At 43.1% G+C, this 25,686-nt stretch overlaps 1 protein-coding gene across 3 annotated transcripts in view; it reads left to right on the top strand.

Annotated features, from left to right (window-relative positions):
- Nucleotides 1-4,140: 4,140 nt before the first annotated feature.
- CHST11 (carbohydrate sulfotransferase 11) overlaps nt 4,141-25,686 on the top strand; it is a gene marked incomplete at both ends in the record, with an annotated part of 157,235 nt that continues 135,689 nt past the window's right edge. For 2 of the 3 annotated variants that reach the window (XM_084206319.1, XM_084206320.1), the window contains one exon: nt 4,141-4,249. In XM_084206319.1, the coding sequence (XP_084062445.1) occupies nt 4,147-4,249 (103 nt within the window). Of the gene's footprint in view, nt 4,265-25,686 lie in introns of all 3 variants that reach the window. The other variant, XM_084206321.1, reaches the window with a different exon arrangement.

Here is a 25,686-nt window from a genome sequence, read left to right as displayed (position 1 = left end):
GAAATCCTTCAAAGCATCCTTCAAAGCAAAACTTAAAAATTGCTTCTATGCCTATAACCTCCAAGTCTTGTTACTAAGAACTTTACAATTAATATCACAGTGTTCCTACATCAAGTATAGATTTTGCTTGAAGGTCCTGTTTTAATCTTGAAATACATCATATATTGCTTCTCCTGGTTGCTTCACAGGTACATGGGGAATCTTATTTGGAGGGAAGAAGAAGGGGGTAAGACATCTGCTTAGCTCCAGAAAGGACTGTCTTTCAGTCCTCTATGGAGATGGCTTCCCAGAGAAGGGTGTCCTTTCATTCATGCAGTCAGTCGCTGACTGAGATACCTGTGTAGGAAAATTAGCTTTGTCCTAATTCCATTGGAATCAGCTGGGTTAGGGAGATTCTCACATACTTTTTTTAGTGAGCTCAGAATCAGTATCTTAAAAGACGATACCATATGTTAATGGAATAACATTGCCAAACACTTTTTGACTGATAGGCAACCTCAGGCTTAGGTAGGCAGAGTGTCTGACTATTAACATAGTTATTTATTTGTCTACCTGCCTTCAGACAGCACATTTTAGGGCAGCTTGTCAAATGAAAGGTCCACTGACTGTCTGGAATCATTAAAGCAATGTCCTTTTTCCTTGGGAGATAAAGCCTAAGATGCAGTCCCTTTATGATATTGCTGTTTCACCAGAGAACTTAAAAACTATCCCCACAGAATATAATCAGAAGATACATCCAGAATATTTTCTCATCCACCCAACTTTATCCTATGGTGTGATGGGATTGGAGTCACAATGGTCTCAGGTTAGACAGAGCCTGAAATTTGTAGTTTCTGTTTCAGATCTGAAGGCAGCTTTCGTTCCTAAAGCTTGTGTGTATTTCTTCAACAACATCAGACATTCTGTAAAAATTTCACCTTCTGTTTTTAAAGGATGAAGCTTATCAATATAAAAAACCCCAACTTTTTTCCTGAGATTCTTTCCTTAGAGAGGAAAAGTTGCACAGGCCCTATATGTCTCTCACAGATACCTCTGTTTTCTAATGGCATCGTGTTTAATCTTTCAACATGCTCTTTGATATTAGCCTGCTAGTAATTTTTTTCATAAATTGCACCCTGAATTTATTACATGCTGTATTTACATCTGTGCTGTTCTTCAATTGCACTTTTGCTATTTTTTGAGTTTTATCAATAAATAGTGATGCAGGCGGTTGTGTTTGGCAGTTTGTTGGGTTTTTATGGTGAAGCTCTTTTATTATGCAAAATAATCCACAAAACACTGTCTGTACTTTTGATGTCAGTGGCATCTAGTTCTTCATCTCTTAAGTCTTTCTTTCCAGACATCTCTTGGATGATGGGACTATTTTTATTCAGAGATACTGAATGCTGGTTATTGTCATGGGAAAGACAGGTGATCACACCCACAGTACTATCCAGACTCCCTGCTGCTCTGGAGCTGCTGAAGTTTCCACTCAGAGAGAGGCATACTTTAGAAGAAGTGCCTGAGCTGTTCGTGTACTTATTCTATAACTTGGCACCCACCTGGAAAGACAACTGTTATGTTACCTCAGTTATGATCCTTTTTGTAGGGAAAAAAACCCCCTGGCTGTTTCAAAAATAGGCTACTGCATTTCATTGTCCTGACTCACAAGGAAGGTTGTCACAGTTGGAAATTTTAAGAGGTGCTGTAAGCATTTGTTTGGATGTTGAGTTTATAATTGCCAATGTCCATAATGATGCTACTCCTTTGTAATGCTCTTTTAAAAGTAAATGGCAAAACAGCTGGTTATTTTCTTCTCAATGCTTTAAAAACTTTAAAACTCTCAATCATTCCACTAGAGGATGATGCTCACAAAAAAAAAAAAAAAAAAAAAAAAAAAAAAAGAGAAGAAAAGAAGGTAACTATTGTTAAGCCACACTGAAAAACCATCCTCCTTCTCTAACAGCATAAAGCATTTCTCTTCTTGTGTAACTTGGCTGAATATTGAGTTCTAGGCTTTTTCCCCTCAGTCCTCAATATCTTATCCAGGCTCCTGGAGACAGTCCAGGTCTTTCTGTTAAAATACTGCAGTTGTTGTGCTGCAGCACATGTATTGCCAGGGGATGCTGAAATGCCAGGCTCTGCTTCTGGTTGACTTTTGCTGACTGCCTTAACTATCCACCACTTTGATGCAGTACATAGAAATGCTTCTCTTTGTCTAGTGCTTTTCATAGAATGACTTTTTGTCATGTTTACAGTTTGGACTTAAAACAGAAAAATAAATTTAAAGCTTCCTTTACATTAGGAAGACTAGAAAATGGTCACTGCACATTAAAACTGCTAAAAGAAAAAAATGGAGAAAATCTGGAGAAAGTAAGAAAACTATTGTGTAAAACCTTCGTTAATGAACAATGGAATTTGTTTCTGATAAAAGGAACTCCAGGCCAAAACTAAATAATCTACTCCACTGCAAATGCCTAACTAATTACCGGTTTATCCTTGAGGTAAAACCTTTGGCTTTTGGAAAGTGTAAATGGAAAACTCTGATGACTTTGCATGTTTCTGTCGCAATTAACTGGGAATGAACACTCATACCTTCGGGGTTTGTTTGCTTGTTTGTTTTGTTTGGGGTTGTCTGTTTGTGGGGTTTGCCTCTTTTGAGGGGGCAGGGGGCAAGGGTGGGAGGGGATGGAAGTGGGAGGGTTTTTTTTAGCTTAAAGTATGTTTCACTCCACTTGCTTCCCAGCTTTGGACTCAGACTGTTCAGGGCTATTTTCATTTTAAAGATCCCTACCTCCAACTCATGGGAAGAGCAGAAAGAAGCGTGAGGGGAAAAAAAAATCCCTTTAGACGAGAAGATGGTATCAGCATCAGTATAATGATCTGCAGTTTAGCAAAAAACAAAACTAATAGCAAAGTGGTATTTGGGTGCATCAGAGAAACAGAACTGTCACCACCGCACAAAGATGAATGGTATATTGCTAAGAAGACATTTCCATTCAGCACTGTACTTTCAACACCTGTGTAGTTCAGAGCAAGAGGATAGTCCCAGTTAGAGAGCTGTGCCATGCGGTTCGCGTTGGGAAACCTGGCTCGGGACTCAGCCGAGCCGCACTCGCTCACAGTCCCCGGCTCCCAGCAGCCCCAGCTGGCCCAAACCCGATGCTCGCTTGGGCACGGCAGAGGCCTTTTGTTCTGTAGCTCGCAGCTCCTCTGCGTTCCTCCCTCGTACGGGCTCGTATCTCATCGCCCGCTGCTGCTCTCGACTACGGAAAGGTAGATCCACCTTCGGTGGGCCGACCGCGGGGCAAGCACCTTTTGATTCCACCGACAAATGAGCAGTGTTAGTTTATGCAGAAAACTTAGAAGTCTCGGGTTTGAAAACAAAAGAAGCCCCTTTCATTTCTGCCAGGCCAGATGGCACTGTTTGCCCCCTGGATGGTTCCGTGCGCCTGAAGTTGGTGTTTGCGCCGCTGATAAAATGAACAGCTCCCGGCCGGGACAGCGCGGCACCGGCAAAACACGGCGGCAGAGACCGGCTGTACCGTAAGCTGCGGAGCGAAGGGAAACCTGCAAGGAGGCATTTAGGGTTAGCGGAGCGACGGGCACCACTGAGAGTACGAGAATTTCTCTCCACTAACGGGGCGCCGGGCAGAGCCAGGCAGGAACGGATGCTCCAGCCCGCCGGCGGCTGCCGGAACCCGCCACCCTGAAGAGGGCGAGAGTGACCCAGAGGTGGACAAGTTCACGGACGGCGGAGCCGCTCGGACGGCGGCCGCCGGACGCCCCCGAGGCTGTGAGAGACCGAGGCGCGGCCCCGCAGCCCCTCGAGGCCGCCCGGCTCGTCCCCGCCCGCCGCCGCCGCTGGGCGGGACCATCTCTGCCCTTGGCGAGGGGGGGCCGCGCTCCGCCCCGGCTCCCCGCCTAGCCCGCCTCCCCCCCCGGGCGCGCAGAGCGCCCCTCCGCCTGGCGCGCCGCGTGGTCACGCCCAGCACGGCATTAACGCCCCCCGGCGCGGGGCCCGGGCGCCCGGTCATCGTCCGGTGGTGGCTCCTTGGCGCGGGGCGGGCGCGGAGCGGCTCCCTGCGCCAGCCCTGCGCCCTCTCTGCGCGCTCCGCCGCCCTCTCTGCGCGCTCCGCCGCCCTCTCTGCGCCGCCGGACAACGCCATGAAGCCGGCGGTGCTCGAAGTAATGAGGATGAACCGGGTGTGCAGGATGGTCCTAGTCACTTCCGTGGGCTCCTTCATCCTCGTCATCTTCTATTTCCAAAGTATGTTACACCCAGGTAGGGCATCGCAACCGCGCCGGCCCCGCCGAGGGCAGCGCCCTCCTTCCCTCCCTGCCGGCGCAGGTGGCGGCCGCCCCGGGAGCCCTCGCCGGCTGCCCCCGGCTCGAGCTTTCGGCTCCCGGCGCCGCTGCGACAGACGCGGGGCTCGGCGGCGGCGGGCACAGCGCCCGCGGCGGCCGCGGGAAGGTCGCCTCGCCCCCCGCAGGAAACTTCCCGCGGGAGGGAGGAAAGTTGGTTTAAGAATTTTGTTATTTTGCGCTTTATATCCTGCGTTTGGTGAGGGGGGACGGGATACGACAGCGGCTGGGGAGCGCTTCATGGCTGAGGGGCGACAGGAGCTGCCCGGTCCCCGCGGTCCCCCTCGCGGGGAGCGCGACCCCAGCTTCCCTCTCCTGTCAGGGGTCGCGGGTCTTCGTCTTCCCACCTTTTCGTTTTTGGAAGCGTCAGGGACACCGCGGCCGAGCAAGGGCACCCGGTACCGCCGGCGGCAGCTCCGCTCCGGCTCGCCCGAGTTGTCTGGAGCGGCGGGGGCGGCTGCCCGGCCCAGTCTTGCCCTGTTCGGGCGGCCGAGGAGCTCCGGGTGGAGCCACTGGCTGGGCACGGGTGTCCGCAGGGACTCAGGCTGCCGAGCGCTGTGCAGGGGTGCAGGGATCACCTCGGATCCACACTCCTGGGTACCTAAAGCGACTTCTGCTTTTCGGTTTCCCTCATCCTAGGGACGGACCTGTACCGGGGGCAGCGGATGCTGGCTCCCAGGGAAGTCCCACGTCGATCAGCTACTAATTCACACAAAGGTGGGCTTGGGCTGTGGAAACTTCATGAAGTGTCAGCTGTGTGCACAGACTCCTCGTGGATGCTTTGTGCAGCTTGGTGAAATTTGTCCAGCTCGGCAAGAAAGAAATCTTGATCTATCTCACTTTCCCCCCTTCTTCTTGAGAAATGATGTGGGAATTGCACTTGCAATGTCTTTCTGGTGGGATCTGACAGCTGAGCAGAGGAGTGACGCTGGTGAGAAGGAGTGATACCTAGTAGTGGGCCCACAGTTGTAGCTGGCAGACTGGTCACCCTCCTCAGCAGGCAAGTCTTCCCAGCCGTACCTGTTATTGTCTACGGCCTGCTGTCAAGCATCCTGCGTACAGGCATATAGCTGTAGCTGATAAGAGAATTGCAGTCTAGTAAAAGGAAAAAGGATCTATTCAGATCGACTTTTTCTTTCCATGTTTGTGGCTCCCGTAGTTGCCATATGTGTATGTGGCACTTAGAGATGTAGTTCAGTGGTGGACTTGGCAGTGCTGAGTTAGTGGTTGAACTCAGTCTTATAGGTCTTTTCCAACCTAAATGATTCTGTGAGAATTGATTTTTCTTGAAAGTTTTTGGAGAATTTTTCATCAAATGGTAGAGGCTTGGTGTACTGAGAGAATTAGGAATCAGTAGATCTGCTGCTCTATGGTGAAGCCAAGTCCTGTTTGGTGATTTTCTATCAGCTGTCTGCTCCTCCAGAGTTGGTATAATTTGCTTGATGAATATGTTCTTGTATGTGCCCTTCTGTGTTAATACCTCCCAACTTCTTGGAAAAATTAGCGTATTTATTCTCTTTCCTGCTGTGTCTGCCCCATGTTTGCTGGTTTCACGAGGATTGCTCAGTCCTTAGCAGACCTGGAGAAGACTTTATTTCTGGTCTTCAAGGCACCATGCAGAATTATGGGTTGTAACATAGCTTCACCAGTTTAATAGAAATGTTATATTTTAGTTGGTGGAGTTCCACAGATAATATAGTTTGCACACATATTCAGAAAATTTGGCCAAGACTTCTTATTTCCCCTTGTTTCAGATTAATTATACTGCTGGAACACAAACTTTGCATGCAGTAGGTGAGAGATTAGGCTAAATATTCTTCTGTGAATTTTTAAATGTAGAAAAATCATCTTTTAAGAATTCTCAATATGCTCTCTAGTTAACTATTGGAGATTATGGCTTTATGTTCATTGTATTGTGAGGCTATAAATAGGCTGATATTTTAGTACAGTTCAAAGGATTTAGCATAAGCTCTGAGGAGAGAACGCGATGCTGTGAAATCACCGGGAGGATAATGTGTGCCCATTTTCTGTGTGACATATATTTAGGTTGTTAGTGAGAGTGGAATAGATCTGGAAATAAATAGATCACAACCTTTATTGTGCCTTTTTCATCATAACTTATTCTGATTTTTTTTCCTTTTGGTCTGCTGTTTCCATAGCAGAAACTGCTGGGAAGCTCTCAAGTTCTACTTCAGTCCTGCGCAGAGTGGGTTACACAGTTTGTAAGGCTCAGAGATGATGATATCTGGGAGCCGCTCTCCCAACATATCTGTTATGCCATTGTACGTGTTACCATCCTGGTAACACAACTGATAGATGAATGTAGAGTTCCTGAAGGGTGAGGAGGGAGGAAGGTGGTAGATCTGTGAATGTGGTATACATTGGGTAGTGGATAATTTTATGGAGTTAAGTGTTTTTTTGTAACATGTGCTTGTAACCTTTATTGTGTGGCAGAATTCACTGGAGCCAGATCCTGGGCAGAGTGTATGTCAGGACTGGAGGTAATAAGAGCTTTCAAAATCTTGGTTAATGTCCTTTTTGTTGTTGAACGGTGTTCTAAATTCTAGCTGGTCTCCACTGAAGCATATCTTTGGATGGCTGCAGGAGGGAGCTGTCTCTCATCTCTGGCTTGCCAGTGTCACTGTTGTTGGTAGCTTACTATGCTCTCTGGCAGAGGCACTTGGCAATCAGAATTAGATGAAAAATTCCCACCCAAACCTTTTGAAGAGAAAATAAGGTTTTCAGGTAAGTCCTCAACAAGAAGTGTCAGGTCCTTCTTGAGCCCCAGAGTTCTCTCAGTGAATTTCAGGAGGCTACTTACAGAGCTTTCTCGTCAGTTTCAGATGAGAGAAAGTGAAGGTGAAGGATGCTAGGAGGCCACCAGACAATGAGTCCAAGCCCCTCTGGGTTAAGATAAATCTTTATCTGTTAGAGGGGATTTTCCATTTTAGGAGATCTGAATATGGAACTCTTGCTAGAAGTGTGAGACACAAATTTCTGCTGATAGCTCTTTTCTTCTTTGGGGTAAAAAAAAAAAAAGAAGATTACAGAGTTAACAGAAACCTTTTTTTAAAAAAACAAGCAAAAAACCCAAACAACACAAACACACCTAATGCCTGAAGCTGGGAAGATGAGCTTAGCCTTGTCTTTGCAAAAGAATATCATGTATCCCTTCTTCCATATCTTAAATACCAACACAGTCATGCTGGAAGGAAATCAGGTGGTTTTTACTGTTTCTTTTTTTGGCTGTGTTCCTATTCTTTGTTGGGAAGCCAGCTGTAGATGTGCTTTTTGGTTATTGCAGCTTTGCATTGTCTGAGTTTTGTCAGAGATTGCCAAAGAGCTGGGAACCCACCCTCCCAAGTAAGGTTCCCCAACCAGTTGTTGTTGAGGGATGGTGAATTGTGCAGCTCTCCAGTGCTCAGTACCACTATAAAGAAAATGCAGGAGATGATCCTGGCTGTTGTGGCTTATCTGAAGCTGTGTTTGTTCCTGAGGGAAGAAGTGGTAGTGGGGACTTTGATGTGTTTTCCCATTGCCTGTCTGGCCTTTACTGAAAAAAAACATGCTGCAGTGTTTGCTATAGCTAGAGATATAGCAATATATAGCTGATTTTCCCTGTCTCTTTTGCTCAAATATTTTCCCTTTTCACTCTCCTGCCATGTGCTACCTAGATAACTGAGTGCAAGTTTATTATTGCTCCATGCTACTGGAACTTCTGTCTGTGTGAAATAGGTCAGTCTTGGGGTTTTATGTGACAGCCAATCATAGTTTTATCTGCTGTGTTTCCTATGAAATCATTTTTCTCACTGGTCTTTAGCTTGCCTACACTTTCTCAGATATGTTTGCTTTGTTCTGTAGGCTTCCCAGCTGCAGCAGGGGGGGACTGTGAGTCACCCAGTGGAGGCAGGAGCTGCTCTGCCGGGCTGGGGAGGTCACACTGGCCGTGTGTTAGGATCCCCCAAGGTGTAAAATTCCTCACAGAGGCAGGAAAATTAATACTATCTTTATCTTACCTCAGACAGGTTTATGAAACTGACTTATCCTAAACCTGATTCCCTTCCACTTGCATTTTTTTTTTTGCTTCATTTTCCATCTCCTGTTTTAGACTTGTACTGCTCTCCTCTGGATGCTGATGAAGGTTAGATCTCACAGGTCAGACTTGCTTCATCTCCATGATCATCTTGGTTACATATGCAGCATGGTATGGCTAATAGCTGGTGTCTGCCTTTGCTCAAATATCAGAACAACTCAGACCACAGGAGATTTTTTTCCCTAGGTCTGAAGACAAACTTACCATTGGTTTTTATGGCAGATTCTGTTTAAAAATGAATGCAGCAGTCTCCCATCTTGCAATTGATCCTTGCTTTCTCTCTTGCTTACGAAGGAGAATGAGATCTGCAAGGCAGTTGGGTGTGTGGCATTCCTTTGATGGACCCTGTATGCTGACTTTAAATTATTCTGTTTGGGATACAGAAAAATTTGACAGTCACAAGAAACTGGCCCTCATTTAATTGCATGCAATGAAATCCATCCCCCAGAAACCCCGCCGTGTGCTGTATATGTTTGTTTGTGTCCCTATAAAAGCTTTTCATAGATTTCCATGGAACTGTCATCAGTGTGAGCAAACCTACTCTGGTCACTCTGCTTAACGAGACTGGTAGTCTGGAACTGCTTTGAGTTGAGAGTTAAACTGCTCTTTGTATCTTGTGAAAATCTTGCTGGTTAGTGATTATTAATCTTATTAGAAGAGCAGCTTTTTCTATTGCAGTGCAAATGAGTGTAGGTTTTTGCAACAACTGCTCGCTGAACTGAAGAAATAAAAATGTCTCTGGATGTGTTCAAGCAATAATTACCTGGGTAATTATGTTGCAGTCATATCTTATTACATCAGGATATTTATTACTCCACTGTTACATTTTCTACTATATAGGTTTTTGTAAGTTTTATTATTATTATTACTGTGTATTAATATTGGGAAAGTATGTCCTAACTTTCAGAGCACTGATGCTCTATTCACAGATGTAAAGTGTCATGACTTAGCATAAGTAACTTTTTCAGAGATAAAGTCAGTGTGCATGGAAACTTTGTCTTGAACTTAGCAGAACAGCATATACAGCAGAAATGCCCAGTGCTTTTTATGAACAAATTGATACAATTGATTGGTTGCAACTAGTGTCTCATTTTTATTTCATATTCAGAAATATGAGCTTCTTTCTGAATTCTAAAGTTGCTTCCATTTTGTTTCAGAAGTGGCAGGTAGTTTATCTTGTTCTGTACCATGTGATTCACTCTAAAAGTGGTTCAGACAATTGGAAGAAATTAGATTCATGTTACTTTTTCCAAAGCCAGCACTACTGTATTTTGTTTGATTCTCTTGGCAGATGTACTATATCAAATCGTGCCTGACAAAGCTGCTGCAGTTGTCCTTGTGTGAATGTCATTCTAGCACAGTTTTTTTCCTCTCAAGCTTTTTGGGCTGATGCATATGTATTATGTATCAACTCTAAGTTGATCCTGAGGGAGTTAAGGACTGGGATGGGGGACACAATGATTTGAATCTGATGGTTTTTCTTTCTGATTGTGCTGTTCAAAGCAAATGTTTGAGGTGTGTGTGTGACTTGAAGTGTCAACATACATAAAATGAAGCATAAGATGCATGGATGAAGTGGCTATTTGAAATCAATGAAAAGAGTTTTCCCCTTCACATTAAAGGAATGAAATTAAATTCAGGAATTGTGTAGGCCTGGCATGTCCAGGATAAAGATGAAGACGTGTCTGTGGTGGGTTACTTAGATTCAGCAACCACCTACTATCTTACAAGGATAACATTTCAAAGCATGTTTGTACTTTGTTGGATGTTCCTGTTCCCTGTAGCTCATTCATATAGGATCTCTGTGGACAAGGTATTTGTCCTTACAGTCAAAATTCTGACTGAGTTCAGTTAATTCCTCATTATTTGTGTTTCAGTACCCAGGTTATAGATACTGTTGTTTTGTTATGGGCAGAATGCTTGCATGTGACAAAGTGGTGTTTCTGGCACAAGCCTCGTGCTCTTAACTAGAAGATGAGACCACCAGAGACTACTGAGAACCAGTGAAAGAATTCAGTTCCTAATTATCTCCGGTTAATGCCACAGGGATTTTCTTGGATTTCAATTTTGTGACTGTCATCAGCAGCCGGTGCAATATGTTTCCCCCTCTGATGTAATTGTTTGGCACCTGAAACTAAGGTTTAATGGATAAACCAAAAAATTACTGCATATACACTTGGACTCTGGGTTCCTTCTCTTGTGTAACGTTTTCATCCTCCGCTTTTCATTTAATGCTGATCAATGAATATGGTTTGTTTTCTTGCCCTGCCCACATGCTCCTTCATAAGGAGCTAGCTGTTGGGGAAATTGTCTGGAGTAGCTCCCTTCCCTTCTGTGAAACTGAAATTGTAAGTTTTCACATGAATGGCCCATGTTAGATTTCAGTTCCCACCCCGAGTCCTCTGGGGCTGTCACAACTGTAGCATCACTAGGAATTACCTAATGGAAGGCAACCTGTGCGCAGATTGGGAGCACTTATCCATAAGGACTATCCCGTGGCAGTGTACATCCTCTGCTCTGCCCTTTCTGTGACGTCCAATCCCCGCCGGCTGGTGGGGAGCCCCTCGGGCAGAACATGGAAACATGCCTGTGGGAGCTGGTGTGTCTTACTGATTCCACTCTAGTGTAGCCCCACATTTCTCTTCACAGAGAAAAGCAAGGCATAAATCTTCCCAAGAATATTTTTGGGATTCACATTCTCTGAACCTCAGAGAAAGGAAAAGCAATTCTTATCATTTGCTTGTGTTTGTGCAAAAGTAGAATGCAATATGGAGATGGTTTACCCAAAGTCATGGTGTTTTGTTTCCTTGGCCTATCAGGGCCAAGAGTGTGTGTGTGTCAGGACTGTCAGGTGACAGTCACGAGATTGAGTGCAGTGTGTGCAGTTGGGTGCAGGGTTGAGTGCTTGACAGATTCAGTTTTAGATGTATAGAATAATATAGTATAATAAAGTAATTATTAACCTTCTGATATCAATGGAATCCTCCTCATCATTTCTCCTTTGTCAGGACCCTCACAGCGCATCAATGATCTAGGAACTCAGAGATTGAAAAGCTCTGTGGCAGCACGCCTCAGAGAGCCACAGTGGATGACAGGACTCTCATTTCTGTGATATGCTAACAGGACTTTGGATAACAGCATGGTATAAGTAGGTGCAGCACAAGCATTTGTTAATTTGCAGCAAGGAAGCTTTGTGTCCATGGGAGTCAAGGAAGGCTATCTTGTGTAAAAAAAATTCACTGCCTAATGCATTTAACATTTAATTATCCAGGGTTTTCGGAGTTATTTTAAAATAGTAATGCTTTTTTGGGTTGCTTTTTACACTGTGCCCAGTGTTGGCAATGAAAGCAGATGACAGCTTTCCTTTTGGTCATATTAATTTTACACATTAGAGATGAAGTCCTGAATGAGGCATTAGCATTTAGTTTACAAGCATCAGAAGGGGATGCTATTTAAAAGAAATAAAATTAGATGGTTGCCGCTGGAACGTTTGAAGGAAAATGTTCATTAGAACATACTGACGTTGACGCTAGATTTGAAAACTGAGTATTTCATATCTTTTCCCCTGACAAATTTGAATCTGTGCATTAAAAAAGCAGAGTATGAGCACTTATAAAATGCTGACTGGAAAAAAAAGAGGACTATGCACACAAATGTGTGTGAACATGCATATGCACTCACCCATCTTCCAACCCTCTACAAAATCTGTAGTTGGTGGCCTGGGTAATCCAATGCATTGATTTCTGAAGTGCAAACCTTTTTCTCCTAACAAGGCTGTTGTAAGGAGCATGAAGTTCTTTGATATTAAAAGAAGTCCCAGAAGTGCCACGTGCTCCACATAGATGCCTTTGTTATTTTACTAAGTGAAATGAGTAAGTGTGGTTTATCATTTTTGCTACTCTTTCTCAACTTACACATTTGGAAACACACAGACTGAGAGAGGAATGATTTTATTAATTCTTTATAGGCTGTAGAAGAGCAAGGATTTTTATAGTTTGTCAGGGTATCAATTTAAACAAAAAGAGTGCCTCTTCAAGGTAGCCTTTTTCTTGTTTGTGCCAGGCTGTAGACACTGAGGGATGACTTTGCTCCATTACTATCAATCACTGCTGCGATGACTTCACACTCCTATGAAAAAACGTAAAAGAAGGTGTTGGGGGAAATGGAAAATACAAACAATGCAATCAAGCAGAATTTCTCACAGCACTGTGATTCAGAGGGTTTGGGAGATGGTAGCTCTATCCAGCACATGTCATGGAGGTAAGTGGACTGCACCATGTGAAAACAGGTGCTCACATCCTGTGAATGTTGTCTGCCCTTCCTTTGGCAGGAGGAGGCAGCCTTGGTTTCAAGGACATGAGTGGTGATCACTGTGTGGTTTTGCAGGATCAGACCCCTCTTTCTTTCTCTTCTCCAGGAGGTAAAAGAGCAGGATCTCATCCTCAGCTGTGCTCAATCTGCAGAGGAACTGCTGCTGCTGCTTTGAGCATTGTCTCAGGCTAAAAGACACCCTCCTTAGTCATCTTAATATCAAAAGATTGTCTATTTTTATGTTATTTGGCTGAGAGGTAGAAGACATAGATTTTAATTGCAGAGTGCACATATATAATCCACAAGGAATAAAAGGCTTTGTTGGGTTTCAATCCACTTCTCGAACACATTGTACTCTGTAAAAAGCAGAGACATGTGGGATTACTTTGGGGTTTTTTTGTGTCTTTTATTAATTTTTAAGACATGAACACTCAAGATACATTTTATAAATGATAAAAAGTTGGGCTTCAGGACCCCTAGAGTAATTCCTTCTGAATTTGTTTAATAAATGACATTGTAGCTAGTAATTTTCATGGTTTTTTTGGCTGATAAATGATTGTATAAAAGAATAAAAAACTTTAAAATTGAGAGCTTGTAGGGGTTTTTGAACTAGGCAAGGTAGACATATAATTAATAAGGTGACTGTAATTGGATCTCATGGATGATCTTTCCTGTAATACCTTGTCTTAAAACAAAGAGCTTTAGGCAGTTAAAATCCTTTTAAAGACTATTTGTGTTATAGTGCTTTAAAGCTGATTGGTATGCAGGCAGAACAAAAATGCCTGTATTATCTGAAGTGACCTGACATGGAATAGCACATTCTGCACCCATGCTGGTGGGTACCAGGAGCTGAATATGTCCTTCTAGTAATCTGTATTTTTACAGCCTGTGTTGAAAGTGGTAGCAGAAAATTTATAGTAACTGAGGAGGAGGGCCTTAACACTTTTTAAACCCTTGGTGGTTAATAAAATGTGTCAGTTTGTGTCATAAATACAAAGCGATAAAGCCTGTCTTGATTGTGTATTTTGGTCTTGATTAACTTCTAAAATACATTTGAGTTTCCAGATGGTGATAAGCGTCTTATCTTTAGAATTAAGCATGTGTATGTATGCACATAATTGTGAAGTTGAAGTAACTGCTAATCACTGGGCAGTACACCAGAGTGTGATGGACTGCAAGGGTGACTGCGCTTCCAGGCATTGCTGTGTCCCACTTGCTGGATTTATTAATTGTTACAGGATCAGTCAGCTGGACATTGTGCAGAGTTCCTGCCACCACGGCACTGGCAATCCTGTGGACTGTGCCAGATAATCTCTGCCTCTCCACATTCCTTTTCTTCCCAAATCAGTCTTACTCGTCCTTTGTGGCAAGGTTAGGCAAGCTCAGATAGAATGAATATGGCTCCCTGCTAGGGTGTTGGGTTTGGGGTTTTATTTTGGGCAAGAAATAAGATTTTACTTTTTTTTTTTCTTTTTTCTGAAAGGTGTACACTGAGTGGTTTGAATTTGCTGGTGGGTGGATGGCACGAGGTCTGCATAATGGGCTGGAAGAGACTGTGGTTGCTTTTCAGCTGATTTTAGTGAGTACTGGGTCAGGTGTAGTGTGCTAGAGCAGAGGATTTTGGATTGCACAAAGGGCATACTTTCCCCTTGGATGTAGACATGTAGGATTGCAGGCTTGGGTGGAGCCCTGAACTCTTTCTCCCCTGTAAATCAGAGTCCGTTCCATTGACTAGGTTAGGTGAATTCTGGATCTTAGATACTGTAATGAAGAGTAGAATTTGTCCCTCTGTGTCTTCCTACAGACCAGTATACAGTAGAACAACAACAACAACAGCTTTGCTTGTCTGTTTTCCCACTTACCTGTCCTTTCTACAGTCAAGAAAATGGAAGTTTTTTTTCCTGTAGAGAAGTATTGAGAGGGGTGCTGCCTATTTTCAACAGCTTCAGTTGAAATTACACTGACAGGAAAGCTGTATGTAACCATTAGCATGCAGATCATCAATAGGATCAAAGCTTTCTTGTCCTGCTGTAGAGCTTCTGTCTCATGCAGAAAAGGCTATTCATATTTCTGGTGCAGCAGCAAAAATGTAATTACATTAAAGAAAAAAACAGTGAAAAAGTTGGGGCTTCTAGAGCTATTAACTATTTTGAGATAAAACTTGTTTGAGATGCTAAATTAGCTGAAATAGATGATATAAGACAGATGTGATTTAATTAAAATTGTCTTCATATTTGGCTGTCTTCAGCCAGCTTATGGGTTTTTTGTGCTTTGTTTTTGTTTCCTTTTTTTCTTTCTCTCCTCCCCAGAGCATATCAGTGTTGCTGGTGAGTCTTTCCCCATTCTGTGCCTGGTTCCTGAACACTTTTAAAGAAAAAGCTTCCAGAGCAGAGAGAGGAGAATATTTGCAGAGGATGCAGAACAAAAATATATATGGGGCTATTGTGTCTAAATGATTAGTAATGCCTGAAGTCCATACATCAGTATAATATCAGTGCCTTACAGCCTCATCCATCTGCAGAATGCTATAGCCAGAGTGATAACATGGTACTGTGAGCTTTGTGTAGCTAGAAATTCTACCCAGTGTGCCTGGGCACGAGGGGAAACAGGCCATAATTCTTGTTTGTCCAGACTAGCTGGGGTTTTTTGCCACTGCCAGTGTTTTTTTTGGTTTGGCTTTTTTTTAGTTTTTTTGTTTGGTTGGTTGGTTTTTTTGTTTTGTTTTCTTTTCTTTTTTTTTACTCTTCAGACCTTTTGCTTGTTTCAGCCTCCCATTCCAGGTGAGGGGATCTTTTGTCATCAGATTGTACCTCAGCCACTCCTACTTTGCCAGAATGGTTTATGCCTGATGTACTTTTTCAGCATTTTGGGAGCCTGGAAGCACTGCTGAGTGTCAAGCCATGTGTGTTGCATGTTGGCTAATGGTGAGTTTGTGCTTTCATGCTGTCTGTTGCAGTTGAAGCTTTTATTGGGAGCAAGTTAGGAGCAGTGTTTCTAGAAATCTTTGAGAATTTGGGTCCAAATCTACTTCTGGGGCAGTTAATGCTTTAATCAGAACACTTCGAAAACGTCCACAAAGTAGGTCCGTGCTTTCTTTTTCACTCTATAGCTAGGAACACTGAGGCACAGTCAGGAAGGTTATGTGTGCTGGGATTTGTTTAATGGTTTCCCACCAGGCTAGTGGCACATTGAGGAATAAAACTGGAGGGGTAGGGTGGATTTCTTGAGCTTCTATGATCTGAGGTTTGCAATCCCCTATGGGCTAGGAATAGGCTACATGCAAACTAGATGTGAGGCACAACCCAATTCCCAGCACTCAGCCCAAGTAACACCTCTGCAGCCCCCTTCAAGTGTGCTCTGCTTGTGAGGATGATGGTTGTGGACAGTCTTGTGTCCTTAGAAGTGCTCCTGACAGGAAAATGCTCCTGGTGCAGATACATGGGGCTTTGAGAGGTCTTTTTGAAAGCAACAAAGTGTTGTCTTCATGAGACCAGACTGAGGTAAAGACCACACCTGTGCCTAGAAGTATGTTTTCTGGAATAGCAAGCCTGACTTATCTAGATAGGGTTGTGCTTGGACAGCTTTTGCCAGTGAAAGTTTTGCTGGATCAATATAAGTGGAAAAAAGGCCTGCCTCTTCCCTTTTTATTTTCTTTTACCTCTGTGCCCAGGTCTGCTGGAGGTTTTGCCAGCAAATCTAAGTTTACTAAAGTAAGGAAGAAAAAAAAAAAGCACATACAATGAAACTGTATCCTTTCTGTGGTCTTGCTATGTCAGCAAAGCTTTTACATGTTGATCAAGGCTGATGTGCATAATGCATCCTGGGTTTTTATTTATGCACCAATGTTTAACATAGCTGTAAATTAAAATATTGCCTCTCTGTAAAGTACGTTGTCCCTGCACTTTGCTCATTCTTCTCTTATTGCAGTTTTAAAGTTGAAGTCAGGAAGGTATCATCAGCTTTCTCTGTGAGGGGCTACAGCTGCTGGCTGATGCTTTCCCATATCCTTCTCTTTTAGACCTCCATGTTTCTGTGGTGCCTATGGGACATTGTTGATGTTCATTCCTTGGAAAAGAAAACCTTGGTGCAACATTTCATGAATGTGTTTGCTCAAAGTGGCATCTGATCTCAATCTAGCATCTTTTTCAGTTCCTATGAAGTTCTGGGGCATTAGAAGTAACGCTTTGTGCAGTGCAAGGTGGGGAATGGAAGCTACTCTGTGTTTGAAAGGGTACTTTCTACCTCAATCTTGGAAACAAAACGTTTCCCATTTGTCTTGCTGAACATGTGTGATTGTTTCCCACAAGTGCACAGGACTAAGAACTGCAGTGAGGCATTTTGAAGAGATGACCTTCTTGTCATCACTGCAAGGCATCTAGGAATGCTTTTCTTCCTACCTTTTCTCTCCCCTGCTGACCTCTAAGTTTGTGTCCCCCTCACAGTCAAACAAGCATAATAAAAAATATATCTGTGTCTGAAGTTCTGGTGCTTGTTTGCTTCTTGCTCATCTGTCAGATTAATTTTGCATTGAATTATGAAAAATGTTGCTCTGTCACAAGTTGTGGCTGGTAGTAGATTGCTTGCACACTACATCTGTTCAAATGTTCAGGAGAGGGACCACTTTTAAATTTCAATTATAGCCTAAAAATACATGTGGTGTCTTTTTTTCACATTTGACTCCCTTGCTGGAAATAGCAGGGTTCTGTCATGTTTGTCATGTTTTCTAGCTGCAGGCAGTTTTAAGCACAACGTAGTTATGTAGCAAACTGGAAAAATGTGCACCCGTCTCCTCAAGTGAGGGCATGTGGGAATGGTGCTATGGCCACATCAAGTACTGCACATGTGGAAATTACAGGAGCTGGGTTTTGAGCAGACTACCAGTGTTTACATGCTTAATTTATGTAATAGCCCTTTCAGTTCCCATCTGTTCCTGTGCCCTTTAGCAAATGGGTTTGCAGTTTTCTGACATGTGAAAATATTGTCAGGTTCATGGAATAAAACTCAGATTTTATTTAATTGCTTCTTTCTTTGTCTGTTGTAATTTGGTCCTTGGGGAGAAGAGGTTGATCCCAAGAAGCTTTGTCTTCCAAGGCTGCCAATAATCTTTGAGTACAGCTCAAGGTTGACAGGTCAAAGTTGCAAATTGAGCACTTATGCTCCAAATGCGTCTCACTTTCTCATATGCAAGCAAGGCAGCTGCAAGAGAATTGTGCTGTAAATGAATGTGATCTGAGAACCCTATGTCTGCACTCATGGCTAAAGTGTGACTGGGACTACTTGTGAAGGGTGTTGATCCAGAACAGAGGGTGCAAAGATGAGTTCCTGTTCAAGTGGACCAAAACAATTGGCTGTCAGAAAGGAGGAGTTGGTTCCTGTTGTTGCTCTTCTGCAGTGCCAGGGCACACTCCACCTCTCTGGCTCAGCTGAAGCATGGTTCTGTGACAGGCACAAAGCAGACCAGATGTTGAGGGCAGGAGTGTGATTGTCCTGACACAGAGTGGCAACAGTGATGTGTGTTACCGAGTTTCTCTGAACCTGTACAGTTCAACATAGGTAGGGGGTGTCACCAGCACAATGGAAAAGCAAATTGGTGCTGAAAATAATTGCTGGCTACCAAAACTGATAATTCTGACAGATTTATTCCAACTCAAGTGTGAGCCTGTTCATGACCCCAATTTCCACCTCACTTCTGCAATTTCTTTGAAATGGGTTTGTGTCAGATACAGGCTACACGGGAGCTCCAAGGTATGGATGGAGAAAACACTCATCCTTTCATTACTGCTGGAGTATGTACACTCATGTCTGCAGCATGGTAAGCCAAGCACAGTTTGTCTGTAGCTTCCCACTTGTGTTCTTCCCTGCATATCTTGAAATGCCTTCTACCAGTACTGTGAGCTTGTGCTCTGTAAGTTGGTCCTGTGGCCTCCTTCCTGGGACAGGCAGTATCCTGCTTTATAGGGCACTGGGTTGAGCTCTGTGAGCAGCATGCCTCTCATGACATATGTGTTGGGATGAGCTGTGCCCCTGCAATGTTCTTGTGTGGGTCATCTGCTATGTTGGTGGAGCAGGTTGTAGTAAACTGGCCAAATCAGTAAAACTAACCTCCTTCCTAGCATATGCCCATTACTTCAGGAAGTGGTCGGAGGAGCTGGGAGTTCAACCTAGTAAGCTTCAGGCTTACTACTGAATGATCATGTCTTTGGACAATGCCAGTGGAACAAGGACAAGCATGGTGGGAAGGAAGGGATGGTCCTGGTGACAGAGGTGCAACTCTAGGAAGATTGGTCGAGTCAATTGAGATCTCTTGGTTCCCTCAGCGTTCTTGCAGTAGCCTTGCTAGCTCATTTTTATGATTTACTAACTTATCAACTCCTGAAGAAGCTCTTCTGACAGCCCTCACAGATGGCCTTGGTACTGCAGAGGAGCCCAGAGACAAGTAGTAGGCAGTGAGAAGAATGTGCTGTGCTAGTGTATCCACCACCATGCTTGTAAGGGTTTCATGTTTTGTGTGGTGGGTTGCAGTTAACCTTGGCTCTTAGACTTTCTCAGTTTTGGATGTTAAATATGAGTATACTTTCAGGACAGAAAGCAAAGGCATAATGTAGGAGGAGCAATCCCTCCTAAGGGAATCTATTTCATCAGGAATATTTATTCAAAGGAGAGCCAGTAACTTCCTGCTAAATGGAATACACATAGCCTGGCACGTGTTCACAGAGGGGTGGGACTGGCTTTCCAAGTGTGTGATCCCTGGCAGAGCTGGCTGGTGGCATGCAAGAACATTGAAGGTCATGGCTTTTGTTGCTTCCTCTTCCTTCTGCCTGCTGGCCCTTTTGTCTTGCTCTGGTGGTGTTGGCATGCAAACTACACCCTGCTGTTCCATATTGGGCCATTCCTTACAGTTCATGGTGTGCCTCTCGAGCTGGAGCTGGTGGTGAAGCAGGCAAAAGCTGATCAAAGCACATGTCTAATTGAATTTTTAGATCTTGCTTTTAAAATGTGGTATTTTCAAATACTCTCATTAGTGAGCATTAGTAGTGAGGAGAAATATGTCACCAGGTAGAGTTTTTTTGAGCCAGAATTTCAGTAAAATTAAAAAGAGATTACTAAACTTAATATTGTTAAAAGAAATGCTTTCATGAAATAGAGAACACCACTGGAACCTCTGGGTGCACATAGGAAGTGTGCTGAGCCATTGCCTGCAGCTTGATGTTAAGGCAAGAGAAGCTTTTTTGTAAGTATGGAAAAAGGGAGTTGCTGCACACTGGGGCTTCTTACTCTTTGCTCTGTAGAAGGTTCTTCTGGAGGGAGGGCATTGTACTTCTGAAGGACTGAGCAGAAGAAACATATGGATTCATCTGAGAAGTGTCAACAGATTCTGCAGTTGGTGTTGGAATACTAAATTTAATTATTAATTTACATTTTTATAATTTTGCCATGTATCCTAGTTAATTTGCCAATGAATATTCTTTTTCAGCGTTGCCGTGCTTTTCATTATGACAGTGACCACCTTAGGGCTGGGTTATCAGTGCTAACACATACTTCAAATTAAATTGGGAGGTAACAGGGAGAGCAGTTTATATTCAGCAGTAAGGACAAGTTCTCCTAATTCTCAATCATGTATCACTCAATTCCATTACAACAGGAATATAGTAATCCTTTCTTATGAGCAATTTAGTATGCCACTTTCTATTGCTAAGTTTTGCATTTTTATGATGCTTTATTGATTAATAATGTTAGGATTTGTGTTTCACCACTGGTTATTCTTAGCTGTGATTTCTGTCTTGTACTTGACTGCTTTTGCTTTTCCTGAAATATATTATTCATGGGCAATACCTCTGGAGCAGGAAGGTATTTCTACCTGTGCACAAGACTGACTGGTAAGCACAAGTAATTAGTTGACAGGATGGCCAAGAATGCTTAGAAGCCACAGGAGAGTTAGTTTGGACTTTTCTAGCAAGACTGGCAGTGGATTTGTTTGGTATTTTTATTTTGATCTTTCCATGCTTGCTGTAGAACTGCAGTGGCAGAAGCAGTCGTGCTGCTTAGCTTTCCCAGGGTCTAGTACAGTGCTGGAAGTATGGGTGTTGCCAGTTCTCCTTGAAGGAAGGCAAGAAGACAAAGCAGACACAACACTGACATGAAAAACAAATGAATCTTGTTTTATCTTCATATATTGTCTGAAAAAAAAAAACCCTCCTGATTTAAGTTAGTCTGAAAGACAGATTTCATGGCATCCAAGAGCTCAGTCTTGGGCTTGGACTTCTGTTGAAGTCAAACTGTAAATGGAAAGTTTAAGTGATCTGGCTGTAAAAATTTACATTTGTGGAAGGAGAATTTAAACTTATGTCAATTTATACTATGTTAATCTCTGCAGAGGGGATCTTAATTGCAAGACTGACAATTGGGGTCATGTTTGAAATAGATTCAGAGATTGGTCCTTGATAACTTTGGATCTGTTTCCAAAGCTGACTTGCGAATGAAATTCAGGATCAAAGCCTAAATATCACTTTGTTTCAAGCTTGAGTGTCAGACTGAGGCGTCTTGCTTTAAAGTGAGGTTTTGTTCCATACTTAAACTTCAAGTGAAAAATTTACTATTGTACTGAAAATCTTCACTCTTTGAGACTTAAAAGACTTATTGAAGATGAAGGTGAGACTGTGTACTTGTAAGCATTATAAGAAGGGACCTCAGTAAAAAGTGCAAGTGGCATGGAGAATTCTGGCAGAAGAGAATTGTTGCTAGGAAGTTAAAAGATGAATGTTTGAAGGCAGTGGCTTTGGTTGTGTTTGAAGTTGTAGCATTTATGAGTAGGGATGTGCTGCCCTCCCTCAGGGAAGGAGGCTGGACAGGATTAGGTAGCCTTCAGAGGATAGCAGCTTTGGTGGGGGATAGTCACTTGTAGCTGCTGCTGCATCATTGTGTAGAACTAATGTGCTTATGGCTAACAGTGATGAAAAGCCAATCCAGAGAATGTTTTCAGAAGCATGCTTCCAGAAGTGCCTGTAAGTACGTAAGTTAAACCTTTAAATCACCCTTACAGGCACAGCTTTAAAAATCAAGTCATTGGCATAGCTGAAGTGGAGGAAAACAGTTGTCCCATAGAATCATCTTCCTGCCTTTCCTCACCTATTATTGGAATAATTACCAATATATATCCAGATGGGACTTGTCCGGGCTTGACTAGCCTCTGCTGCTTGACCGAAAGGCGACAACTGTGGTGTTTTCACCTCAAAGCCACCTCTGGCTAGTGGATGCTGCAGCTGGCGCTAGAGACAAGCCCAGACATGCAAAGCTCCGGTTTACCTCTGTGCAGATGCTTTAAGGCAAGGTGAAGGAGTCAGGTTCTCTTAGAGGGTTTCCGATGGCGCTTCTGAATCATGTAACAGCTCTAACAGAACCTCCCGGACCACGTGCTTGCTGGCTCTTTTAAGCCCAGGGAGAGGGGGAGGGAAGGGGTAGGGATCTCACCAACCAGGTGCAGAGTGGGCAGGTCTCGGGTGCAAGGGACACCTGGGTGGGCCAATGACCCCCCCAGGGATGCAGGGCATCTTTTGAACGCCCTTCTGGAATGCTAAGGTTGATAGACAGCACCCAGCAGGGGTCAGGGTGGGGAGAGGGAAGTGATTGGCACCTGGGAGGATCAGGATACCTGCGACAAACTGTGACATCACACCGCAACAACCTGTGTGAGCTAATACAGTGATAGCTGAGAGGGGAGGATGAACAGCAACGGAGATCCCAGGTGAAGGGCATAGGGAAATGCTGTGAAAAAAATCAAGGGTAAAACAATTGGGTGTGCATTTGGAGCAGGAGTCTGTTCATTTTTTGAACCCATTCTGTATTTCTTATGCTAGTTTTCTGTATGTCACCTGATGTGTGTCACCTGCATACAGTTGTCTTTGTCTTGCTCTGTCTGCTCCAGCCCCACTGCTCTGGCATCTCTGGCACTTGACTGTTTGATCAGGCAGTTCATTGGAATAATGTTTTTTGAAGGAATGTGTGTTTCTGTGTGTGTCCCAGGCAGTTTTAGGGAGTGTGATGCCTTGGCCCACGAAGTCAGTGTGGCATGGGAGCTGCTGGGGAGGTGCTGGTGCAAACAGGCAGTGAGGTTGGGGCCGGTGACACCATGCACTGTCACAGCCAGGTGAGCTGTCAGGGTGGCCCTACCTTGGCTCCATCAGAGCTGGAGTTTCAGCATCAGAGTTTCAGCAAGAAGCAGATTTACTGTCGTCTCTAATAAGTTCATTCCTTCTATTTTCCCTTTCCAGTAAGTGAATCTGGAGGGGACTGTAACAGAGCCACTTAAAGACTGGCACAGGGAAGAGGCACATCTGTTTAGAAATTGCAAAGAATGCAACATTTGGTGATAACGGCTGTGTCTTTTTTGGCAGGATCCAAAGAGCTCAGAAAGCACTTTCTCTTCATTAGTGATCCAAATTTTATGATCACTTCTGTGTTTTGGAAGCATGAAGCATTCTCAACAAGGATGAGATTATGTAATTACATAAATCCAAGATTTCCTATTTTTTAAGAACTTATGAAGCTTTGAATGTGGATTGGATGCTGAAAATGCTCTAGTTCTAGGGGACCTCTATATATCCCTTGGGCACTGAGAACACTGAAAGCCAAGAGTGTCAGTCTAAGCTGCTTCAGGGTCTGCTGTCAAGTGAAGGCTTCCTGGGAATGCTCTCTGATGTGGACGCAAATGAGATGAGAAAGGGTTTTCTTCTTTAATTTTTATTTAACTTTTTTATTCCAAGCTCAGTATAAGCTCTCTGACCTCCAACATGTTCCTAACAACATAGTTTTTGGCGGTGCTATGAAAACTTTATTTTGTTTCAAACTGTTTCTAGTGTCTTTGAACATGCCCCAGAGTCTTAATTAAACATTTTTGGTCAGGCATGACTCCACAGTAAGTCAAATCCTTTGCCTTTGGTGTTTTGTTTTGTTTAATCACTAGACTATTTCTGTATGTAGAATACTGCAGCACTCTCATCCGACTTCCTTTGTTAGTATTCCATTAAAGATTATTTTAACTGACCTTTTTCTGTCTTTATTTAACTTTTCAGTGGCCTATTCCTTCCTTTCCTTTTTCCTATCTCCTGCTGCAAAATTGCTTGTTTTCAAAGCTTACTTGCTTAAGGAAGTTGAAACTCTTGAGTTCTGTCTGTTTTACCCAATTGAGATGAAACTGTGTCTCTCAGATGGCTTCCAGTGAAGCAGGGAAAATAAACTTTGTGACTCCCCATTTTTCAGAAGGGAGCCCATGGCATTGAGCTGTGGTGATTGGTGTTCCCTCTGCCTTGTGAAGCTGTTCTACTTGGCCAAGGGGGTCAGCCAAAGGGACTTCATATCCTGGTGGTTATGCCCTCTCCTTCCAGCAGCTTTAATTGCTTTCCTCAATGAACAGTTTAATAGTCTCTTGCTTTCATAGCTACTTTGTGTTTGAGAAATTCAGCGAAATGAAAGAAGAGAAAACTTAAAAGCTCTCTTTGTATGTGTGTATAAGATTGTGGAAAAGCTATTTAAGAAGAAATCAAAAAGAAAAGTTTCCCATTTCTTATTTTGTCACTGAGCTACAACAGTCTTTTTATAGCATGGTTTTGTAGGATCACTATCAGCTGGCTGACCTACAGCATCTGAAATTGCCAGTTCTCCATGGGAAAGTTTAAAATGCTTGGCAGCTTGGTTTTGGGCTCTGCCTTCAGCTTTCCCATTTAGTGTCATTAGAATTCAGAGAATTTAATATGTATAATACTTACAAAATACTAATGAGTTCTTAGACTGCTAATGTGCATTATTTATTTAATTCAAAACCCACTCTTCCTAAGTGGCAACCAGTCCCCCTCCCCAGGGACCCCTGTTTATTCATATATATATATATATATGAAAGATCACCTGCTGAGTCATCCTGGTTGGTTTTGTTCGGATCTCAACACAGTGGGAAATCTGTGAGCAAAGTGAGACCTAATTTGAATCCAATATCTGAAAAAACCATGCAAACCTGAAATCAGAAGTCACCTGTAAGACAACCACTTAAGATGCTTCCTGCATTGTTCTGTTGCAGATGGGACAGAAGTTGTGCATGAACTAGTAGAGTAGCATTTGTCCTGGTGTCTGAACCTTCTCAGCACTGTCTGATGGTAGGCCCAGGAGGCTGTTCAAACAGTGGTTTAAACTGCTGAATATTCCAAGGATTACTGGATGAGGGCCTCATGCTGGAGATGTTTGCTTGTATCAGTATATTTTACGCTTCTATGCAGTGCCACCCTGTATATTTGATTGAGTTTGTTGTTAAGGAACTTGAAATGTCTTCTAATTTGATGTGAAATAAATGGTACTAAATGACGTTGAGATGAAGAACTAGAATGTAATCCATGTTCATTTTATCAGTGAATTGTGAATTCTATATCTAATACAATGGAACAACACTAAAATACATTTGACATGTGCTTTATGTTGGCTGAGAGGATGCAGAGCTTTAATGCTAATTTGTGACAATGGGTATGAAGCACTGGTTGGCAAATGAGGGTGTTCTCTTTATAAATATGTTTATCCAACATGCTGTGCTTTTCCTGCTGCATCTCATGCTTCATGCAATGATATTCAGGAGGTTATTTGAATACAGGTTAGTGCTAATGGGCTGCAAGCTTAATTCATGTTGTCCCTGTTGTATTTGGGAATTTCCTCTTCTGTCCTGTCTCTACTTCTGTTCCTGGGTATGTGATCACAGCAACAAATTTTAAGTCATCCTTTTTATCTCTCAAGTTTCTTAGTAATTATGTGACTTTAGTTTTTTGGGGTTTTTTTAATTTTGGTGTAATTTGGCAATATATGAGTTCAGTTGTTGGCAAATGTATCAACACAATGTGAGATCTACAGCTTATAATTTCTCCTGTCACAGGGAAAAGCTGTGGTAAAAAGCTGATTTACCACAG

The sequence above is a fragment of the Fringilla coelebs genome (assembly GCF_963513975.1).
Source record: "Fringilla coelebs genome assembly, chromosome: 5".
Taxonomy (NCBI): Eukaryota; Metazoa; Chordata; class Aves; order Passeriformes; family Fringillidae; genus Fringilla; species Fringilla coelebs.
The sequence above is the reverse complement of the archived record's forward strand: the minus strand, read 5'-3'. Positions and strand labels throughout refer to the sequence as shown.